At 38.3% G+C, this 23,251-nt stretch overlaps 1 protein-coding gene across 6 annotated transcripts in view; it reads right to left on the bottom strand.

Annotated features, from left to right (window-relative positions):
• The window catches only part of CUX1 (cut like homeobox 1), a 398,832-nt gene that overhangs the window by 77,751 nt on the left and 297,830 nt on the right, over positions 1-23,251 (bottom strand). For 5 of the 6 annotated variants that reach the window (XM_075120956.1, XM_048824335.2, XM_075120957.1 and 2 more), the window contains one exon: positions 2,535-2,837. The exons of the other annotated variant lie outside the window; for it this stretch is intronic. In XM_075120956.1, coding sequence (XP_074977057.1) covers positions 2,535-2,837 — 303 coding nt within the window. The remainder of the gene's footprint in view (positions 1-2,534; positions 2,838-23,251) is intronic. 6 annotated transcript variants of the gene reach the window in all.

Raw genomic sequence — 23,251 nt, 5'->3', positions numbered from 1 at the left:
AAAAAAAAAAAAAAGGAATAAAACGGGTCTTACTTTAGTCTAAGATGGCAGCCCCTGTTATTCTGCAACTGACTGAAAAAGGGTCATATAATCCTGTTTTCTAAAATACAGTAGACTTAGCAGAAGCTGGGTATAATAATGCTTGTAAGTGGTTATAATAAATGAGACAGTCTGAACTGTTTAAGCTCCTAGAGAAAGGTTGGCCTTTGGATTGAAAAAGGGATGAGTACAGGGAAGGAGTGACCTCCTCATCAATCTCTTTTTAAACTCATAGGACAATAGTTTTCTCTAAACTTCAACTCCAAGAGAGGCCTCAATATCTAGATCCCCAACTACACCCTTTCAGTTTGAAATGAGTAGCCTCCTCACACTTATACTAAGCATTCTTGCCTCATGGTAGATGCTGGCTGCATAAAGTGACATAAATCAGAAGTAACATTTGTGTACGAGTGGTGCTACAATACTCTGCCCTTCTCTACTGCCTTCCATCCAAGGACTTCAAAGTGCTTCACAAACATAAATGCATTAAATCTCCCAATACCTTGTGAGGAAAGAAAGTATTAGACACATAGGAGGAGTTACTGACATACAGGGGTCACAGACTAAGCCAGTGGCAGAGTTGGGAGTAGAACCCAGATCTCTTTGGCTCCCTTTTCTGTACCTTAGCCAACGCATCACATTTCCCTTGACAGCACTGTATATGATCAAACACATCAGCAGTGCATCCATCTGATAATTCCATCCTGAACCAGAAAACTGCTCTGCAGACAAGGGCAGCATTAGCTTTTGTAGGCCCTATGTGAGGTAACAATTAAACGGCCCCATCCACTTCCACATACTACCCTCTTGTGTCTGGATTCTCCCTCTCCACTTCTACCACATCCAGGACATCCCTCCTTAACTCCCATCTGCCTGTGATGCTCCTCCTCTTCCAACCCTTTCCCTCACCTATTTGCAAAACTCTAGGGCCCCTGGTTACCATCTCTACATGGACGGGGAAACCAAAAGCTGGAGGTGAAGTACAACTTCTCAAGTGGAGAACTGAACAGCATAGAAATGTTGATGTTTGAAGAGCCAAAAGGACTCTTGTTTCTTGACTTTAGCAAAGCTTTTGACATGGTCTCCCACAGTATTCTTGTCAGCAAGTTAAAGAAGTATGGGCTGGATGAATGCACTATAAGTTGGGTTGAAAGTTGGCTAGATTGTGGGGCTGAACGGGTAGCGATCAATGGCTCCATGTCTAGTTGGCAGCCGGTATCAAGTGGAGTGCCCCAAGGGTCGGTCCTGGGGCCGGTTTTGTTCAATATCTTCATAAACGATCTGGAGGATGGTGTGGATTGCACTCTCAGCAAATTTGCAGATGATACTAAACTGGGAGGAGTGGTAGATATGCTGGAGGGCAGGGATAGGATACAGAGGGACCTAGACAAATTGGAGGATTGGGCCAAAAGAAATCTGATGAGGTTCAATAAGGATAAGTGCAGAGTCCTGCACTTAGGACGGAAGAACCCAATGCACCGTTACAGACTAGGGACCGAATGGTTAGGCAGCAGTTCTGCGGAAAAGGACCTAGGGGTGACAGTGGACAAGAAGCTGGATATGAGTCAGCAGTGTGCCCTTGTTGTCAAGAAAGCCAATGGCATTTTGGGTTGTATAAGTAGGGGCATTGCCAGCAGATCGAGGGATGTGATCGTTCCCCTCTATTCGACATTGGTGAGGTCTCATCTGGAGTACTGTGTCCAGTTTTGGGCCCCACACTACAAGAAGGATGTAGATAAACTGGAGAGAGTCCAGCGAAGGGCAACAAAAATGATTAGGGGTCTGGAACACATGACTTATGAGGAGAGGCTGAGGGAACAGGGATTGTTTAGTCTGCAGAAGAGAAGAATGAGGGGGGATTTGATAGCTGCTTTCAACTACCTGAAAGGGGGTTCCAAAGAGGATGGTTCTAGACTATTCTCAGTGGTAGAAGAGGACAGGACAAGGAGTAATGGTCTCAAGTTGCAGTGGGGGAGGTTTAGGTTGGATATTAGGAAAAACTTTTTCACTAGGAGGGTGGTGAAACACTGGAATGGGTTACCTAGGGAGGTGGTAGAATCTCCTTCCTTAAAAGTTTTTAAAGTCAGGCTTGACAAAGCCCTGGCTGGGATGATTGAATTGGGGATTGGTCCTGCTTTGACCAGGGGGTTGGACTAGATGACCTCCTGAGGTCCCTTCCAACCCTGATATTCTATGATTCTATGACTCAGATGACTGTGGACAGGGAACTGGGGATGGTATTCTGCTTAGTGGGCCAGGTTTACATGTACATGATGTAGAAGAGTGACAGAGTTATGATTTTTTGTTTGGAAGTAGGTATTTAAAATCTGGAAGACATTCTTTATCGGATTAGAACAATTTCAAAACAGATTACATTTTAGACCTAAACAGTTTGATACAGTCCCTTTAACATTCTTTCTAGTGACACATTACTTTAAAAAAAGCATTAATACTTTGTTTTATTTCATTAAAGACATTAGAACAAAGCAACTTACCAAGGTTGTTGTCTGTTAACACCTCTTTAACCCTCTTTGTAATGCCATATGTGTCCAATTCAGGAGAGACAGCAACCAGTTCTTGAATGCTAAGTGCTGAATGTCCCGAGAGAGGCAAAGGTGTTGTCGACTGGGATTCAGGAACAGGTGGCTCACTTGATTCTTGAGGTTTGCCATCTTTACTTGTCTCTATAGCAGGACAGGGTTGCTGTACCAATTCAGTCAGACTCTTCACTGATTCACTGGAACTCATAGGAGACTCAGGAGCAGGACTGCAACTGGCAGAGGTCTTTGGAGTGCTTTCTGTAATTAAAAAAGGAGAAAAACTGACTACAGCATAATTATCTTGCAATCAAAGCATTACAACTACCTTCCTTCTCGTTTATAGTCTACATATTTTAACAAATGCCCAGGTATGCAAAAAGTACACCAAAGCCCTAAAATGCTGTTTTTAAGGGCTAGGGTACTGAAAGGTTTCATTTTAAAACTATGCTATTTTGTAATTTTACTATTTGATTAATCTCTGTTTTCTCAGAGAGACAAGATACATAAGTGCAACAGAAAAATAACACAAATAATTAATTAACATTCAATATTGTGGAGGGCTGCAAGAAACTCACTTGGCTATAAGATTTCTAGGTATTGTTTTCTCTGTCATTTTCTTACAAAATATTTTGATGCGTCAATTATTATAGAGGAATATACTTCACAAATAAACATGGTGTTTGAATGCAATCACAATAAAATGGGGGTATTCAAGGCAATAAAAGCTTTTACCATATTGTATTTAGGGAAGTCTTCCCAACACATTCACAGAAACTGCTCTCTCAACCAAAGTAAATGAATTTTTTAAATAGTTTATGCAAAAGAGAGAGACATAAAAGGAGAGCAAGTTCTATATACATCTTTAAGGCAATAAGAATCCTACAAATATTATTTCTTCTTTCTGCTCACCCCCAAGTCGTCATACAATAGAATATAAAACCCAGCAAATGTTATTTTTGTATCAGGAACAGCAAAGGAATTGTACTGTAAATTTGCCCCGATTCAACCATGCGAGGGACCAATCTGGCAGATCATCCATCTTGTTCACTGTACACTGTCAGGGATGGCATGAATTCCCTACATGATAAACAGATTTCTTCTCAGGTCTGTGTCCTTTAACCCACATCAAGGTCAAAATTATGGATGCCTGGCTAATAAACTGCACAGCAATGGTTCAAGTTCCTTCTAATTTTGTCGCTTGTGCCAGCTTAAACAAATCTTACCAAATAACTAGAGCAGCTGCAAATTTCCTATGCAATTCTACATACATGCACTGCAAACCACACATATACAGTACAGTAAAAACCAAAACACCTCACAGAGGACTAAACAAAAGCATTCACCAGTGTCTATTTTTTCAGCCTGTTACTGCAGACATCAAAGGTAAAACAACATATTTCTCTCCTATCACTAAAATGTGGTATGTTGCAGACAGAGTGGATTAGTTACATTTTTTTTTTAAACATATCAACAGCCTCCTGGGATTTTGTTTTTAAGAGCAACCAACCTTTTTATTTACTCAAAAAGGTAAGAATATCTGAATCTGATTTTGGAATGCAACACAAAGGAAAACAACGGGTCTATTCTAGGAGCACTCAGTGTATTGTGATTTCAAACTATGTATTATACACACATTAGATAAACAAACAAAATACACTCTACATTCATTCTTGTGAATTTCCCTTAATTTAAAAGCATTTTCAAAATCAGACATTTTTAAGAAGCTAGAAATTAATTCCTCAAGAAAATGAAATCACAAAGCAGATATTCTTTGTTACTCTATGTAGAAAACTCTTTTGTTTTTAAAAAGGATTTTAAAGTAGAAGTTGCTAACAAAAGAAAGGGAAAAAATCTAATTTAACAATTGTTGACCTCCTAATCTGCAGTCATTTCATGTGTTTTATGATATAATTTGTGATGCCCATGTCTCTTGACTCCCTGGCAGGAAAAAAACAAAATTCAGGGACACCTGAGAAATAGCAGATTAAGGATTCCAAAAAAAACAGCAGTTGCAAAGGGCTAATGAAAACAATATAGTAAAATAATGTTTCTTTGATACATCATCTGCTTCTCACATCCCAAATTTGAGTGAGAAATACTACTGAAATATGAGTGATCAAATTGATTAAGTTTGTATAATAAACATGTATATGCAAGTGTTTATACACATATTTATGTTTAGAAAGAGGGACCGTACTACTGGTTGGGGGGTAACAGATTTTATTATCATGAGTTGGGGTGATCACATCATTCAAATGGCAAAGCCCAGGGCCCCCAGTTAATGACTACGGCACCTTAATAAGTCCAGATAAAAGCTTTATTATACCAAAGAGGTTATGCATGTTATTTAAAGGGCATCTATGCAGTATTGTGAGTTAGAAAGAGCTTCCATGATGTTCTCTCTTCCACTAAGTCCACTGTTTTGAGGGCAGATATTTCAACGTGGAAAAACACTGCTCCCTTGACTTTAGCCATAGCATCTGGTTGAAATTCAAGGGGGTTGTTGTGTGGTTTGTAGGGATCTCTCTTGTTTCTCGTCTTGGGAAGGATTTTTATAATATCTAAAACAGGAATAACTTTTGTATTCACATCCCTTCTAAGATCATCATTACACTATATGCTGAGAAAAATAACGAAAGGTTGAAGGATCAGGTACATAGCATATATATTTATTTTGTAAAGCTCTCAGATATATTGGGTGTGAAAGATGTAATACTTAAAAGGGATAAAATAGTCATACCTAATATAATTATATATAGAACGCAAAAAACTAGTGTTAGTGCAACATTAAGGATGAGAAATCAAGTACTCTAAACCTGGAGTCTGACTGCGCAGGGTTGTGTCAGCTGCAGGGGTGCTGGAACAATTTGTACAGTGGGGGTGCTGAGAGACATTGAACCAAACTGTAAACCCTGCATATGATGGAAACCATTCTAGCCAGGGGGTGCAGCAGCACACCTAGTTCCAGGACCTATGGTCAGCTGAGCAGTATGTTTCCAACAAGCCTGCCTTCTTGTTCTGTAGAATATAATGTTTTACATAATCCCGCACATTCACCCCCCCAAAATTGTCTATCCTTATATGGCTGCTTTCAAATGTGAATTGAATATAATGAGTGAAGTGATGTCGGCTAAATGTGCAGACAACCGGAATCATTTGAGAAGTGTGATCAGACCCTCTTCATCACTGAAGCCTACAGATGACAGTTGAGATGTCGACATTGTTAACCATCTTACAGCTGATCAAAACAGCCAAGAAGAGAGAGAAACGATCACATTACAATGGTCTGCAAAGTTAATCTGGGTCGCATCTGATGCAGCTGGAGCGTGGCTTGTGGACAAAGCTTGGGAGGGTCCCACTATTCTCCTTGCATATAAACTGTTCGTAAGTTAGGAAATTCCAAAAGTTAAGGTTTCTACTGCAACCAGGAGTGTGGGATAAGAACAAAATAAAGCTAAATAAAGGAATGAATGTAAAATAAGTCAACATTGCCCATCTGCTTTCTATTTTTGTTTTCTTTCTTAAATGTGAAATATATTATTTTTATAACATAAAAAATTGAAAGCTATCCAATATGGTTGTGTTAATGCTGCAGAAAAATACCTACATTTTGGAATTTCCTGACCAGTGATAGTTTGATTGCTCAATCTTAATGCTGATATTTATATTTAATTCCTTTGATTTAAGAGAAAAAAAAACTGCAAAATTGCATTCCACTCTGAACTGAGAGAACACGACTTGACTCTGGTTGAGCACACTGCAAAGCTGGCTGAGAACAATACATCAACCTCCTCATTATTACATGAACCACAGATTTATGTTCTGTGGTTGTGCATTCCCTATTGCAGTGGATGAAGCCATAACAAGCTTAAAAGTGGGTATTTTTCAATCCAACCTCCTCTGTGCATTCCTTCCACTTTTTCTCATCACCAAAACACCACAGAGTCTGAAGCACTGCTCAGAGCTCTTGCTTTCGTTTGTCAGTTTTGGTTGTACATTCTACTGGACCTAGTAATGGATTTTTCTGTTCTTCTGCTGGATTTTCTGACCCTAGGCAAGTCAGTCTGCCATTTTTCTGTACAGAACTCTACCACATTCTCCCATCCTAAGGTGATAACAGTTCTGAAAAGCTTATTTAATATATTTCCTCCAGTGTGGGAGTCACTATCTTCTGGAATTTGAATGTGATACTTAAGTTGGTGGAACAATCATTTAAAAGCCACTGCCAGGATATGCCTGGCCTCCCCCTTGTTGAAAAATCATCACTGGTGGTGATTTTATCAGCTTGGATAGTCTCAGATATTACCACAGCAGTGTTCTATAAGGAAATAGTAGCATTATACCCATGTTCTAAAGTCTTATCAAAGTGAGTCTCTGATTTCCATATAAAAAAAAATCAACAATAAGTTTTTCCCCCCAAAGCCCATTCATAACCAAGAAAGACTAGGCTTCTTCAAAAGTGAAGAGGGCACTTTGTTCCTATCTATACAGAAATAAGTCATTTTCCAAAACCTCTAGATTGCTGGAAACTCATGAAGATAATACTAGGGAGCAATCAATTGCCACTCAGATTGTCTAATTCAGTAGTTTTCAACCAGGGGTCCACAGACTATGTCTAAGATTTCCAAAGAGGTTCGCACCTCCATTAGAAATTTGTTAAGGGTCTGCACATGAAGAAAAGGTTGAAAATCACTTGTCTAAATGAATTAGACGATGTATAAACTCTTGCTATGATTGAGTGACAATTTCGGTACTAATGTGTTGAGTGCATTCCACCAGATCCAAGACAGCCACTACTGCATGTCTCTGAAATGTCATACCTTTATATAGTATTACTCTACGGATTGAGTCTGCTTGTTCATCACCTAAAGTGGGGAACGAAAGGGGCAATGCTTGGAAATGAAAACAACAGCCACTTACAAAGAACCACCACAGCTAGTACAGATGACTGCTATGTCGAATCACATTATTCTTCCCCACAGTTTCAGAGTATTACAATGGATTCTGATTTAGTGGAAGGAACTGAGTGTCAGGTGGATCTGCACTGGGCACACGTACACAGAGATATAACGTCCAATGGACACTCCCAACAATAATGCCCTGAGCATCAGCACCAAATGCATACATTCTTCATGGAGAGTGTTATATGAGATATCAATTATTATCATGAATGATTAGAAGATATTACAGCCAAACTTTGATTACTTGAATCTCAATTAACTAAACTAAACTTCCCACTCCTCCAAAGATCAGATGCACCACATTAAAATGGAAGTGGATGATTGGGGAGCCAGCCCAGCAAGCTCTGAAGTTTCTCCAGAGTCCTTAAAACCTGCAGGTTCAGCAGGACTTCAGGGCGTAAGTCTCACTTCAGGTAAAAGGACAAGTGGACCTGAATCTTACTTTCACAGCTTTTACATGGGTCTAACTTCACTGAATTCAACTGACTTATTCTGGATTTACAGTGATGTAAGATAAGAATCAGACCTGAACTCACCCCCACTCAGTCTGAAAATTGTGGGCATGCTTGAAATTTACGTAAAACTGGGGTTCTCTTGTACATGCTCAAAGGAAAGATTTCCCTTTTTCTTCATGTGGACTATGCAGGGGATTATATCCTACAATTACAGGAGGATGGTTGGGATAATCTGTCAGATTTGTGATGTATCTTATTTTGATTCTTTCAACTGCAAGTAGCTTTTACAGCAGCACCTCCTCAACTGTGCACTAACACTGCCCAGATCTACAGAAGATAGCCAGCAGGAGGTTCATCCTGGAGAGAAACAACAGATACTGGTGTTCAGAGGCTTGCAGGTAGTGATTGACTTGACTAGTTACAAACTCTTTAGAACAGCATGGACTTGAACATGATCGAGACAATAGGCATGGAAGTATCCCCGCCAAAAGAGGTAAATGGATGAGTGTGCAGTATTAAAATACTAGGTGATGGATGCAACCTTGTCAATCCCAGAAGGATGACAGCCTAGAAGGTGACATATCCTGGTAGGATGTCTACAGCATGGTTTCTTAAGCAGAACTGTTTGTATTTCTTCCGAGGACTATGGATCCCAGGAAGCTACGCTCTCATTTCTACAGGCTTGGCAGCAAGTGGTTTCCTTCCCTTTTGTCCTTTTGCCAAGACAATGTAATCCAAAGCCTTTTGGTAGGACAAGAGCGATCTGGACCAAATCCATCCGAGTTCTCAGAGCAAATTAAAAATTTACTGTGTTGAGACTTTTTCTGTGGCACATTTGACTTCCAGAAAGAAGTACTCAGTCCTATATTAGCTCAACAATAATGGAGTGAATATACGGTTGAATGTGTGTTACTGCCAAAAGGTACAAAATATAGAGATGTTGGGGAAAGACCATCTGAAACATAGAAGGTATTCAGGGGCCTCTAACAGGATTAAGAAAAGTATTATATTCTGAAGGCAGCACGCAGACAACAGCTGCCTTAAGTTTTAGGCAGAAGTGGATTGAAAAAGCAGATCCACTATAATTTTCAGAGACAAATCTCTGCAGTTTATCCAATCCACTATTTAAATTTCAGCACACAGCCCTCTATATACAGTAATAACCTAAATTCCATTTAGTGTTCATTTGAGCAGTCAGGATAAAGTCATTTCTTATTATCTCCCCACTGTGTAAAAAACAGCTTGAAGGTAGGCAGTCAGCAAGCATTTTCACCAAAAAGTAATTATTGTAAGTGACATTTTTACTGCTGGCATGCCATAAGGCGAACTGTGCATTTGGAAGGACAAGTTGCTGGAACAAAATGACAGGGTACTCTGTGACATTCTGACAATAACCCAAACATTATTTAGCTGGCGATTGGCTTGATGCACCACTTTTCATAAAGTCCATAGCTAAGGCTTCCGGTCCATACCAAACAAGTCATATTCAAGTTACTTATAAATGAATATCAGAACAACAACATAGGACATGTAGTAGTGAGAGGATACAACAATCTGGTTATTTTTTCTATAGCAAATTATTATAGAAGAGGAAGACAGATAAACATCAACAAAGGATTCTCTTACCACCTCCCAGAAGAGCATTTGATATCTGAGAGCCTGTTTTTACCCACAGATGAGTTGATGGGCAATAAACAGATTTGGATAGGTTGCCCAAGATCAAAGTGGCACATACTGAGACTGGATTAGCTCCTAGTTTTTCCTAATTATTAGTTTGTACAATATCTCCATTTTAAAGATTAAAAACCAGAGTATATTGGGCCTACTCTCGCTGATGTATCTTTAGGGCCTTATCCATTTCCAAGTAAAGTCAACTGCAATACTCCCACTGAGTTATGCATTCAGTTTTCTGGCATCTGAAAATTTCATGCAGAATTTGGTCTCCATTTTTCTACACTGTGATTTTAACTCCTGCACAGGAATTTATGTTTTCACAAAGTAATGAGCTTTTTGTGCACCAGTGGTGAAATGAAACACAAATTTGATCTACGTGAGTAATAAATCAGCTAAGCATTTGTGGCACAATACTACAATAAAGCCCTCTTATGACTAATTAATAGTACTGATTTATGAACATTGAATATTTTCTCAGAGGTAGTGTTTTAATGGATTTATTTTCAACGAGTGAACCTTGCCTATTCACAATTTGCACATTAATATGGCTTATGAAAATAAGCCACCTCTCCAGAGCCTAAATGTGTGAGACAGACACATACAATAATGTAAAGCAAGTATGTATATAAATTCATGGTAGTGAATGCCAGCTATTGTTAAGATTATAGATTTCCCTGGATGATTCTTGTGTGGTGGTTGTAGTGTTTATAACTGAATAAATAAATAAGAATGTTAGAACTGAAAAAAACTCTTAGGTCTGAAACTTTCCAGACTTGGTCTTGCCTCAGAGGTGAATTTTCGTGGGTGACAGAAAAAATCTGAAAAAAATCCCTTCTGCGTCAAACATTTGTGTGTTTTTGAAAGAAAAAAAATCAATTTAATTCCTTGAACCAATAATTCAAAAATTACATAATGAAAACAAAAAAGCCTAGGCTGGTCACCTGGCTACTACTTCGTCGTCTTTACATTCTGAGAAAAAAATGAAAAACAAAGGCCCCTGCCCTGCAAATACTCATGCTCATGAATGTGTCTAAGGTTACACATGTGCAGAAATGTTTGCAGAATTAGGGCCAAAGGTTGTGACCACTTGAATAAAGTTACTTCTGAGCATTGGCAAGGGATTATACGATCTCGCCACAATTTTATGCTGCATTTTCCACAATGTTATGCTCGTTCCACGCTTACATTTATATATAAATTTTCAGCTGTGGGCACCTGAAATATGTAGCAAAACTAGATGGAGTTCAGAAAAGAGCAACCAAAATGGCAACTGAAGGGCCTGACATAGGGTGGGCTTTCAAAAGTCCTTGAGAGAGTTAGGTACCCAACTCCCATTGGCTTTTAATGGGAGCTGGGCATCTAACTTGATTAGATACTTTTGAAAATTCAACCCATAGTGCCCAATATTACTACAAATTACGTCCCTTCAGAACGATGTTTGCTAGCAGTGGTGCAGTTCACAGCAGTGGTAAAGGCCCTAGTGTAGATCAGGCGCAGGCAGTTTTAAATATAGTATTTCAAGAGCAGAGAAGAAAACGTCACTTCCTTAGTCTCTACCATACCATCTCTATCGATATAGAGTCCCAAACTGCCTTAATTTATAATGTGATAGAGTGGCAAAGATGTCAATTAGGCCAGTGCTCAGTCGAAATGAATGCTTTTATCATTGTCTAGCAGTGGTACTGGCAACCAGTGAGAAAAGTTCAAGTTTATGTCTAGACTGCCCCACAGTTCAGACTACGCAGTGTGCATACAGGTGCTTCGCAGTTACTCCCTGTGTGAATGCTGCAGGTGCAAATGAAAAGGTGCCAAGTTTGTATTAATGTAGTCTGTTTAAAGAGGACGAGGTTAATGTGAGCTACGTACCTTTTATAGAGTAGCAGCCGTTTTAGTCTATATCTGCAAGAAGAACAGAAGTACTTGTGGCACCTTAGAGACTAACAAATTTATTAGAGCATAAGCTTTCGTGGGCTACAGCCCACTTCATCGGATGCACAGAATGGAACATATAGTAAGAAGATACACACACACACATACAGAGAAGGTGGAAGTTGCCATACAAACTGTAAGAGGCTAATTAATTAAGATGAGCTATTATCAGCAGAAGAAAAAAAACTTTTGTAGTGATAATCAAGATGGCCCATTTAGACAGTTGACAAGAAGGTCTGAGGATACTTAACATAGGGAAATAGATTCAATATGTGTAATGACCCAGCCACTCCCAGTCTCTAGTCAAACCCAAGTTAATGGTATCTAGTTTGCATATTAATTCAAGCTCAGCAGTTTCTCGTTGGAGTCTGTTTTTGAAGCTTTTCTGTTGCAGAATTGCCACCCTTAAGTCTTTCACTGAGCAGCCAGAGAGGTTGAAGTGTTCTCCTACCGGTTTTTGAATGTTATGATTCCTGATGTCAGATTTGTATGCATTTATTCTTTTGCATAGAGACTGTCCGGTTTGGCCAATGTACATGGCAGAGGGGCATTGCTGGCACATGATGACATATCACACTGGTAGATGTGCAGGTGAACGAGCCCTTGATGGCATGCCTAATGTGATTAGGTCCTATGATGGTGTCACTTGAATAAATATGTGGACAGAGTTGGCATCAGGCTATGTTGCAAGGATAGGTTCCTGGGTTAGTGTTTTTGTTGTGTGGTTGCTGGAGAGTATTTGCTTCAGGTTGGGGGGGTCTGTCTGCAAGCGAGGACTGGCCTGTCTCCCAAGATCTGTGAGAGTGATGGGTCGTCCTTCAGGATAGGTTGTAGATCCTTGATGATGTATTGGAGAGGTTTTAGTTGGGGGCTGACGGTGATGGCTAGTGGCGTTCTGTTATTTTCTTTGTTGGGCCTGTCCTGTAAGAGGTGACTTCTGGGTACTCTTCTGGCTCTGTCAATCTGTTTTTTCACTTCAGCAGGTGGGTACTGTACTTTTAGGAATGCTTGATAGAGATCTTGTAGGTGTTTGTCTCTGCCTGAGGGATTGGAGCAAATGCAGTTGTATCTTAGAGCTTGGTTGTAGACAATGGATCGTGTGGTGTGTCCTGGATGGAAGCTGGAGGCATGTAGGTAAGTATAGTGGTCATTAGGTTTCCGGTGTAGGGTGGTGTTTATGTGACCATCTCTTATTAGCACAGTAGTGTCCAGGAAATGGACCGCTTGTGTGGAGTGGTCTAGGCTGAGGTTGATGGTGGGATGGAAATTGGTTGAAATCATGGTGGAATTCCTCAAGAGTTCTTTTCCATGGGTCCAGATGATGAAGATGACATCAATGTAGCGCAAGTAGAGTAGGGGCGTTAGGTACCCGCATGGCCCCACAGTATGCCAAGAATAACGCTTCCTTAGCTCTCATCCCCCAACGCCCCTACTCTACTAGTCAGTAAAAGACTTAAGGGTGGCAATTTTGCAACAGAAAAGCTTCAAAAACAGACTCCAACGAGAAACTGCTGAGCTTGAATTAATATGCAAACTAGATACCATTAACTTGGGTTTGGATAGAGACTGGGACTGGCTGGGTCGTTACACATATTGAATCTATTTCCCCATGTTAAGTATCCTCACACCTTCTTGTCAACTGTCTAAATGGGCCATCTTGATTATCACTACAAAAGTGTTTTTCTCCTGCTGATAATAGCTCATCTTAATTAATTACCCTCTTACAGTTTGTATGGCAACTTCCACCTTCTCTGTATGTGTATTTTATATATCTTCTTACTATATGTTCCATTCTGTGCATCTGATGAAGTGGGTTGTAGCCCACAAAAGCTTATGCTCTAATAAATTTGTTAGTCTCTAAGGTGCCACAAGTCCTCCTGTTCTTTTTAGGTACTTTTTAGTTCATGCCCACAGGATCCACAGGGGGAGTTGGTATGCACTGCTATTCACTTACAGATAGCTTATCTAATTGGCTAAAGAATGCTTTATTCACCCTCTGACTTTAAACCAAATTTATAACCCAATGGAAGCATACTAGGCTCCAAACAGGATTTGTGTCCACATGCAGCGTGGATAATAGTTTGTTAGCAACTACAGCCGTTAACAGTGTTTCATCCTTACCAGGGCCTAGGCTGACACACAGTTGCCTTCTTGTGTAACTGGTTCTTCAAAGTATTTTGCTTTGGGGGCTATCCTGTGCTACTAGTTTGGCTGGTCGTCTGTTTCTCAAGCCCTCTGTGGGTGTGTCTTCTAGGCCATCTATGCACTATGGTGTAGCTGCCCAGGTGCTCCCTGATACAAAGAGGTGCTGATACAAAGAGTTCTGCAGCACAGTAAGAATTAATATGCAAACATGGCTATGAGGGAAGAGATACTGCACTATTGATATAAACCAAAACATACAATATGTAACAAGTTAAGAGGACTGGGCAGTGTTGAGGGGTCCTAAAGAGAATATCTGTATTCACCAATAATGGGTAGTGTGAACATCAAGGATGTAGAGAATTACAATATTTAAGCTTCTATTAAGGGTATAACTAGATGTAATGGGACAAAATTAAGAAAAGAGAAATTTAGGCTACCAGGAAAAGCTTCTTGGCAGTGCTATTAGCCTGTGGAATTAGATAGCACTTTTTAAAAAAAGACTGGACAAAACTCCAAAAGATATGGTTTAAGGAACACTCTTGAACTGGTCCAGGGATGGACTAGATGATCATTACATTAATGCACTTTTTGAAAAACAAGGAAGAAAACCAGGGGCTTGTGTTAGCATATAGACAATCACAGTTTTTAGAACCACAGCTGAGATAATTTTAGAAGATTATTTTTAAGTTAAATCAAATTTTAATTTATATAATTAACACTCGCATCCTGGCAGGTTTTTAAGACACCATTGTACACCACCAAGCCCTCTTTAAAAACCTGATTTTTCTGTGTTGCCATAGCTCACTACTTCTTCAGAAATCCATATTGATTTAAGAATACAGTAACTGTTAAAAAAATTATCTTCAGTAACCTTATTACTAAAGCAGCTTGTGTGTAGGAACAGTTTTATTAATGAGTTCCTGAAGATTAAACAAGTATCTGTCATTAAAAACATCCTACCAAGATGCCAGAAACAAAACTTGTGTTTAAATTGCCTTATTGTAAGCAAAAATTTATCATTATATGACAATTTTTCACAGATTCAATGCTTCTAAGAGGTCCTAACTTCGTTATTATTGTAACATCTTTGCTGATGCTCCAGTCAGTTAGAGACTAGAGCTCATCATGCTATCACCATCATATTCGTTTGGTCCTCTCTCCACCTCAAGCTTCTTAACAAACTTAGATAGAGTATGCAGGTACTTCTATGAACGTGTTCAGTGTCTTAACCTCATTTGCCCCTGGATATACAGCTTAAACCAGGTGCAACAGCATACATATGTCCAGTGTACATCCTGTTCTGTACTGAAGAATATTCCCCCCTCACTAAACAATGTGGACATTCATTTGCTAGGGGCAAGATACTTGAGGGGTTAATATCTGGATTCTTTTTCTCATAAGAAAGGCCAAACCATCACCAGTCATATATGTTGGTATAGCAGATTGCTCTTCATCTTAACAGAAAGCAGCTGAATGGATTGTCCCTGCGTGTTACTGTACTAAATGCAAAACCGTTCTGGAGGAGTACTGGCTAAAGTACTGAAAGAAAATGCCATTTAGATTATACGCAACATTATAAAAGCTATTAAGGTATATTATTTTACACATCCTCATAATCTCTCCATACTGCTTTACTTAATTTGTGATAAAATTGTTGAGAAAGGGTACTTAATGTAGGACAGTCAGTAAAAGTAATTTATCATCTTCCCGCTTCGGTGCTCATGTTATCAGCGAACTCATTTTCTGCATTCATCATGCAATCAACCTATTATTTGCATATTAATCAGGCAGTGGACCATGAAAGAGCTGCATCCCAGCCAAATGCTGCACTATCTCAGGAGGAACACTCAGTAATTATCATACATCAGTGTTATGATGTGGTAATTGATTATAACATCTTTCTGTTGCCCCTGGGGAGTCCCACTGCTAACCCAGCTTCAGCCATTCTGTGCAGTTTTCTCTCTGACAATTAGAGAAACCATTGCTGTCCTTTTACTAGATTTTTTTTACCTTTACAATAAGCAGTTTTAGAGCATTTCCAAGTTACCTTTAAAACAAAAACAAAAAACCTTCACAAGAAAAGTAACTGTCTCAAAACAGGAGATTAAAACACAATTGTGTTCATTCCTGCTCATCCTCTCTCTGTCAAGGTCTTATGGATTTTTAGGTGCTGATCTTGCTTGCATAATACCAGTAAACAAAATAAAATGTTGAAACTTCACTAGATTGTAATTGTAAAGTTCGTGCAAAGGACAGTTTAGCTGCTTTATTTAGGTGCCAAATGACAGGCTAATTTTGGTCCTCTTGTAAAGGACAAATGAAACATCTACTAGTTCCAACTTACTCTATATTTCGGATATAAGTTCCAAAAGAGAAAAGGAGAAAAACAAATGTAAAACAAAACTGAAGTTACACTAAGACTAAAGAAATTACCTGTTCATCTGTGTGAAAATATGGAGAGTGGGAGGGGGCAGCTTCCATCACCTTTACACATCCCAATATTTCCTTAGAAAGCAAAGGTATTAAGGAGGGTGCTGTGGTGGAAGAAGTATCTGGGAGGTGGATCTGATGAAGCTTTTTAGGAGACAGGAGCAGCTAGGGTATGTTTTATAATGTTAGGATAGGGGAAGGAGAAGTGGAAGTAACAAATTGCAAAGCTAATTTTTTTTTTTTTAAAGGAGTATTTGTATCACCGTCCTAGTGTCTGACGTGAGATGCGCAGACTACTGATGTCCAAAGGAATTTTGCTGGTGCTCTGCATTTCTCAGGATCATGCCTTTAAAATACTATCAAATGGTGCTTAGGTTATTCTGGATGTAGAATACACTTCTTAAAGAGGGACACAGGGTTTCAAATACTATTTTTTTTTAAGAAACAAATTTCCTTAAATTTATTATTAGTACCACCTTTGATCATTAAAACTGTAAGAATTTTAAATATCAAATTCACTTTATTTATATTCTTTGTTTAATTTTTGCATTTCACTCAGCTCGAACAATGAAAATAGACCAGTCAGTTTCAGTTTTCTTTATACATGATTTCTAGTCTATTTAACTTTCTGGTTCCCACACAGTAGCATTATATTTCAACATTTGGTCTGTAGGGGAATGTTGACCTAGAAAAGAAATGGTTTCCATCAGAATTAAAATAATCATAGGAACAATCTTCTGGATGACTTTACAAATTTTAAAAAATCTCAAATATCTATCAAATTAGATTCGACACATACATCTTTTCTTTTCTTCCTCTGCACTGAAACAAAAGGGACAGCCACAAGGTAACTTGGAGGATACTTAATTTTCCAGTAATTTTCAGTTTTCTCTTCTTGGAAATGATTTTACATATTTATCAATCAAACACACAGCTCCTTATAATCTAAACCTGATTTAATTATAATCTGGTTTATAATCTGTTACTTTCCACCACAGAATGTTTACTTCATGTTAAGACTAGTTCCTGGGAAACATACCTGCCTTAGAGCTGTATCCTCCTTATGGATTGGAAGCAATGACCTGTACATTTGGAGCATATACTTTCTATTCAATAACTCAGGAAGGAAACAGTCCATCTGTTTTATGCAGTCAAAGCAAGGTAATTCTCACCCACCTCAACAGTATTTTACTAAACTGCCAAGCAACCTAAAGTTGTAGTTTGCCTGTATCCATTACCATAGCCAAGGGGATGAAATAGATTAATACCCTCTTTCCCCCCCGATAAGCACTCTTATGTGACCAATCCCAGAAGCCAAACCCTTGTAGCTTCCTATGAAGAGACATGTGCCTCACTTCCCTTCAAGCAACCAAAAACCCAACATGACTCCTCGCCAGCAGACAAACCCTCCCATCACTGAGAGACAAATGCCTTATCCCTAGTGATAAGTACCCTTCCTGACCTCTTTTGCAGCTGCCAAGCCCTCCAGACTCCCTCTCAATATAGAGGAAGGTGCCTGACCCTTCTTCTCAGCTGCCAAACCCTCCAGAGCCCTATCTCCCCCCTCCCCAAGCTGTCAGACCTTTGGACACCACAACACAAATACTAAGGCATCCTTTATGTCAAAACTGCTTGCTGATTTAGGGTCAGTTACTCTTACATTCTGGTTTCCAAATTTTAGATCATTCTTTCATACCCAGCTCCTCCTGGAGCTAGCAGCTGGCTGTAGGATCCACTGACTGTTTGTAAAGAGGGAGGGTCAGAGAATCGGGCTCTCTTATCACAGAGGGAAGATCCCCTCCAAAAAAAGGGAGGGATGGGGAAAAACATACATGAATGATTAAGAATATAAAGAAATTGAGAGAAATGAGTGTTTGTAGTCTATCATATTTAACAGACCAGATCTTCACTCTGAACTAAGCTTGGAAAGAATATGTACCAAGGAGGTCACATGGTTTGCTTGATCATACTTTTGATCTAATGAATTATAGCAAACTATTCCAGAAGCAAAGTTTTCATCAACAATTTTGGACTATTGCAATCCCTTAAATAAAGAACTGTAAGCACTATGCTGATCTAGAAAAATCTCAGTGCACTGACATTGTGCTAATTGGTACTTTTCCATAACTGCCTGACAAAAACAGCAGTGGTAACAGTACAACTAATTAAACTTTTCATCTTCAAACTTTATACATATTCACTAATTAATTATGAGAAGCATCCTGTGAAGTAGGTATTATCTCAATTTTTACAAATGGAGAAACTGAGGCAGAGAGCTGTTATGACTTGCCCAAGTTTACTGAGGGAATCAGTGACAGACAAGTTCTAGAATGCCTGAGTTCCTGGCTCCCAGTCTTGTGCTCAGACCATAGGACAGTTGATTTATGGAGTCCACACAGCCTGACCAAAAAAAGAAAAAATATAGGTTGCAATGGATTGTTTGCAGTTCTTCTAAAAATGAAGATATAAACCCACATTCACTATTTAAAATAAATTAAGATCAGCTTCAGGGTATTGCACGAGTTCCCTTTCCTCCATTTAAATAGGGAAAGAGTGTTGTCACCAAGTTACTACATTACATCTACAATGAATCTTTCCTTATAATGTTGGTGCTCATAATTACAGATTTTATAATGCCAAACACACTTTTATACCTGTAAGGTAAGGACCACAGTGAGGAGGGAATTGTGTTGCAGAAGTTTTGATCATTGTTTACCTAGTGTATGTGGACTCAAAATAAAAATGAGTGGGAAAGGGTTTTAACAGGTGAAATTCTAGGTTAACATGCATAAAAAAAGATCAACACTTGTATGATAAAGACATCTCTTATGCTAAAGGGTCTTTGAAAAAGAATAGCAGGTAGAGTTTCAATAAAATCAATTATTTACTAAGCATCAATAATACACACACACAGAGCGATAGGCACGCAAAACAGATTGTGACTAAAAGAAGAATTCTAGAAAAGAAACAAATTAAACTAATGTTCTAGCAATGCTGTCCATGTTATATTAAGAGTCAACTTTAATTCCAACTTTGCACTGCATTTCAAGATCCCAATAAAGTGCATTGGATAGTGATTCTCCTCGCTTTATTGATACTAGAAAAGTTACCAGGAACGTTGTCACGGTCCAAATTATCAGGGAAATAGCACAGAATTTAATCATACACATTAGACAGACTATAGCAGCTGCCCTTGTGAGGTGCCAGTTGAAATCAACACAGCTTGAAATCAACACAAACTGGGGCCAATTACTTTAGAGCTGCAAACTCAGTATGCACAAATGATGTGGAAACTTAACCAATTTGCCTATTAAAATTACATTTTAGAGTTAGCACAAGAGGCTTGAGTCTGTTGAGTTATCCATACACTCTGAGGAACTAACTAAAAAATTCTATTCTGATCTGGCTCACACTGATAAGAGATGGCATTTATATTTTTATTACCCTCTTTAACCAAAGTTTAAAATAAGTAATTGAATTTAACCTACTTGTGTAAGGAATTCACGCCTGCTATTCTGAAACCTGTCATTAGTCTTATGACTCTTACGTCAAGAGATCCCCCTTTCTTCTCCATTTTATTGGCCATAAAGTCATATTCATCAGAACCATTTCAAACCATAAACAACTTTGTTAACCGAGAATGCATTCTCACAGAACCCAGTATCTCTTGCTACAAGGAGATATTAGCCTGTTTCACAGATAAAAAAATCCAAATTTGGAATGGACTCAGGAGCAGAGGAACTGATGTCCATGTACATTAGCACATGGGTCTAACTATAGATGTTCTCAATAGATTGGTCTGAGCTACCTACTGGAACACCTCCTATAACAGTTGTGCTCCTCTGGAACTATAAAGACATGCACAATAAAGGTAAGAATCATGAGAAAGGGCACAGAGTTTTTTTCATGTCCCGCTTGAGGCTATCAAACTCCTTTCCTCAAGAAATCAGAATCTCACTACTTCCAGAACAAAAGAGTAACACTCATATCTTTGCCTTAGTTTTCCCACAACAGTAATTAGAACAAGACCGTAAACAATATCTAATAACTCTGTTGCTGCGTAATAGGGAGATTGACCCAATCCACAATTAACTACCTGTTAGCCTTTGTTATTGAAAGATAACACAGTGATGAGCATGGTATGAATAGAGATAGACAGATGAGATATTTGGCTTTCCTGTCATTCTGCAATGCAAGAACTATCATCAGATCTGGAGTAAACTTTGTACTCGTCTTTGGATTTTTCCATACTTCTTTCCTAAGGGATGATAAAGATTAATCATCCCTTGTTGTTACAATTTTTTTTATTTTGAAAGGAAAGGTTTTATGTAATATTTCAGTAGATCTAAATACAGTAAATCTTTGGTTTTTAAATCACTAGGTGATACTCAATTATCTCAAGCAAGATTTTGATTTAAAAAACAAGCTTTGATTAGCTCCCCATTTTATGCAGCTATAATCCTTTCTTCAATTCCCATGAGCATTACTTCTGCTAAACAGCATGAAGTTAGGAATGATGGATGATACCCAGAAAGGAAGACAAACAAAAGGGAAATTCAAAATCCCCTGAGATCACCCGCAGCTGTACTGACAAACGAAGATTTCCACATTAGGTCATACGAAGACCCTAACAGAAACACATACCAAAAAGACATGCAAATCTTTAATGTAGTATATGGACACTATATGACCTTCACAAAGGATAAATACAGAAGTGAATTAAAAATTCAACATTCTTGGGAATATCAAGATAATCACCAGAATTGGTACATAAGACCATGGTATCTTTAGTTGGTAAAGTTTTACAGACACTCAGTAAAGAAAGCAATCCAAATAAAACCAATACAGGAGCTACATACAATACAAGTGTTCAAAACACTCAACCATATACACGTCCTAATATTTATTGCAACTCTCTAATACTAATCTATCTTTGACCAACAAAAATGCACCTAAATAAGGGCCAAATTCATTAAGAAAAAGAAGAAACATGCTGATGCAGTTGGGTGACATTAATTCTGAATTTTTTTTCCATATGATTTGGTCCATGTTGTTGACACATACCTCATTAAAAAGACAGATTTACCCAAAGGCAAAGGTAGAAAGATACATTAAGAAAATGTTAGAAATAACATACTGAATTTCTTTTTCACCACTGGAAGTATAGATACAATTTGCGTGTAAAATGCATTCAGCAGAACTTGTGCAAGGATCTTCTGATTACTAGACTGATGCTTAAAGCTCACAGACACAGAATACAGAAGAGTATCCGATTATATTTTGGTATCAGAGGCTATTCTTGCAAATACTTAAATGTGTTAAAGGTTTGGACCCTTTTTTGTTTATTTATCATATACAAACATGTAGATTTATGATCTTATATCATACAGAAAAGTCCTGAATGTTAAAAAAAAGTTACATTCTCCTTGATTTTTTCTTTAGATATGTCTTGCCTTCATTGGTTTTGCTGGAAAACTCCTTGAAGGACAATCAAATTAGAGTTGGAGCATTTACAGCCCTCAAGTAGAGGGGTGGGATACTGAATCTTTCACAAACACAGCTTTTCTACCAACTGTTTGTCACGCATTTGAATTAAAATATAGGAGGCAACAAAAACGATCAGATTACCCTTCTCCTCTCAACTGATCATGCTTTACTCTCTTGTTATCTGTGATGTGATAAGCCTATTAGTTCTACAAATATAAAAGGGAAAACAAGAAATGAACTTCTAATTCTAAAAATAAACAATTTTATTCATGTGTTTATTTTTAATCATAAAAAGAAAGCCATGGACACAATCCCATCTTTTTCCTTATTTGCAGGTCACCTTTAAGGCAAGAATAAAGGGTGGTAATCAATAATATGCTCCAATCAGGTAATAAAAACTTAGCACTTTGCAAAATATTAGCTCAAGGACTGTAACTGACAGACTAGGTGGGGATGTGTAGCAGTGGAGCAGAACCTCACACTAACTCATCTAAACTTCCTGAAGGAAATAACCGTTAGCTACTAGCTATCCTCCTGGGAACCCATGAGTTGATCAGACTGCAATACTGTAGGTCAGTATTTCAACCCTTTCTTAATTACTGTTAGGGACCAGAAAAATTATTAATAATAAAAATATAGCCTTTTCCCCTTCCCTCCCATTTGAAACCCTACTATTTTTAAATGACCTATTAAATGTATTATTTATGATATTTTCTATGTTTTCTTAAGTGTTTATATATATTTTTAAATTAGAATTGTGACTTGTGTCAGATGAATGCTACAGAAAAGTAGATATTGCATACTTTCATGAGCAGCAGTGTAAAAATGCCTCAGGAAATTTACGTTCTTTAAATACTTGTAAGTAACAATAGCTCTGTGATTGCAAAGACTGTTCCTCATTTTATTCATGAAGATTTTATTTTCATGGTTGATTTTAACTCTGACATTTTGCCTGTATTCAGTCCATTTTCATCTAACTCCTGGGGAAAGTTTAGAGAATTTCTCAATATGAGAAATAAATAAGTTTTGAACCACAACTGAGGGTGAAAAAATATATCAACAAATAAGGCAGTTAAGGTATGTAGGTCATATTACAAATGAAACGCTTCTGTTTTACAACCTAATACATCTCACTGTAAGAGTCTCATAGTAAGGGAAATGGTGGAAACCCTGTTATTTAGGGCATTTTACCTAAACTGGACAAATTATCAGCAAAAGGTACTGTGTTACAACTGCAAGGAGATGGACAAGATAACCTAACAGGTCCTTCCTTTCCATTCTGAACTCCTGTAATTCTCTCATTTATAGCACCTGATCATCTTGAAACCACAGAATACAATTATTTCTCTAGCCTGGATACAGTATAAATGGCTTACATCAGTTAACTGTATAACTGGCTACATAGTGTGCGTGGGTAGAATTTGGTATCAAGCAGCAGGAACACAGCTGGTTTATACTTGGGCTCCCTACTGTAATGGTCATCCTCAGAAACATCTTTAAGCAATTCACTTGCATTTTTCACACATCTCTGTTATGTTTTAGTGAAGGGATGGGAGAGTGAGTTGCATATTTAGCAATCTTCCTCAACTTT

Source organism: Caretta caretta, chromosome 17, assembly GCF_965140235.1.
Source record: "Caretta caretta isolate rCarCar2 chromosome 17, rCarCar1.hap1, whole genome shotgun sequence".
Taxonomy (NCBI): Eukaryota; Metazoa; Chordata; order Testudines; family Cheloniidae; genus Caretta; species Caretta caretta.
Note: the sequence above shows the minus strand (reverse complement) of the source record. Positions and strands in the feature narration are given on the sequence as shown.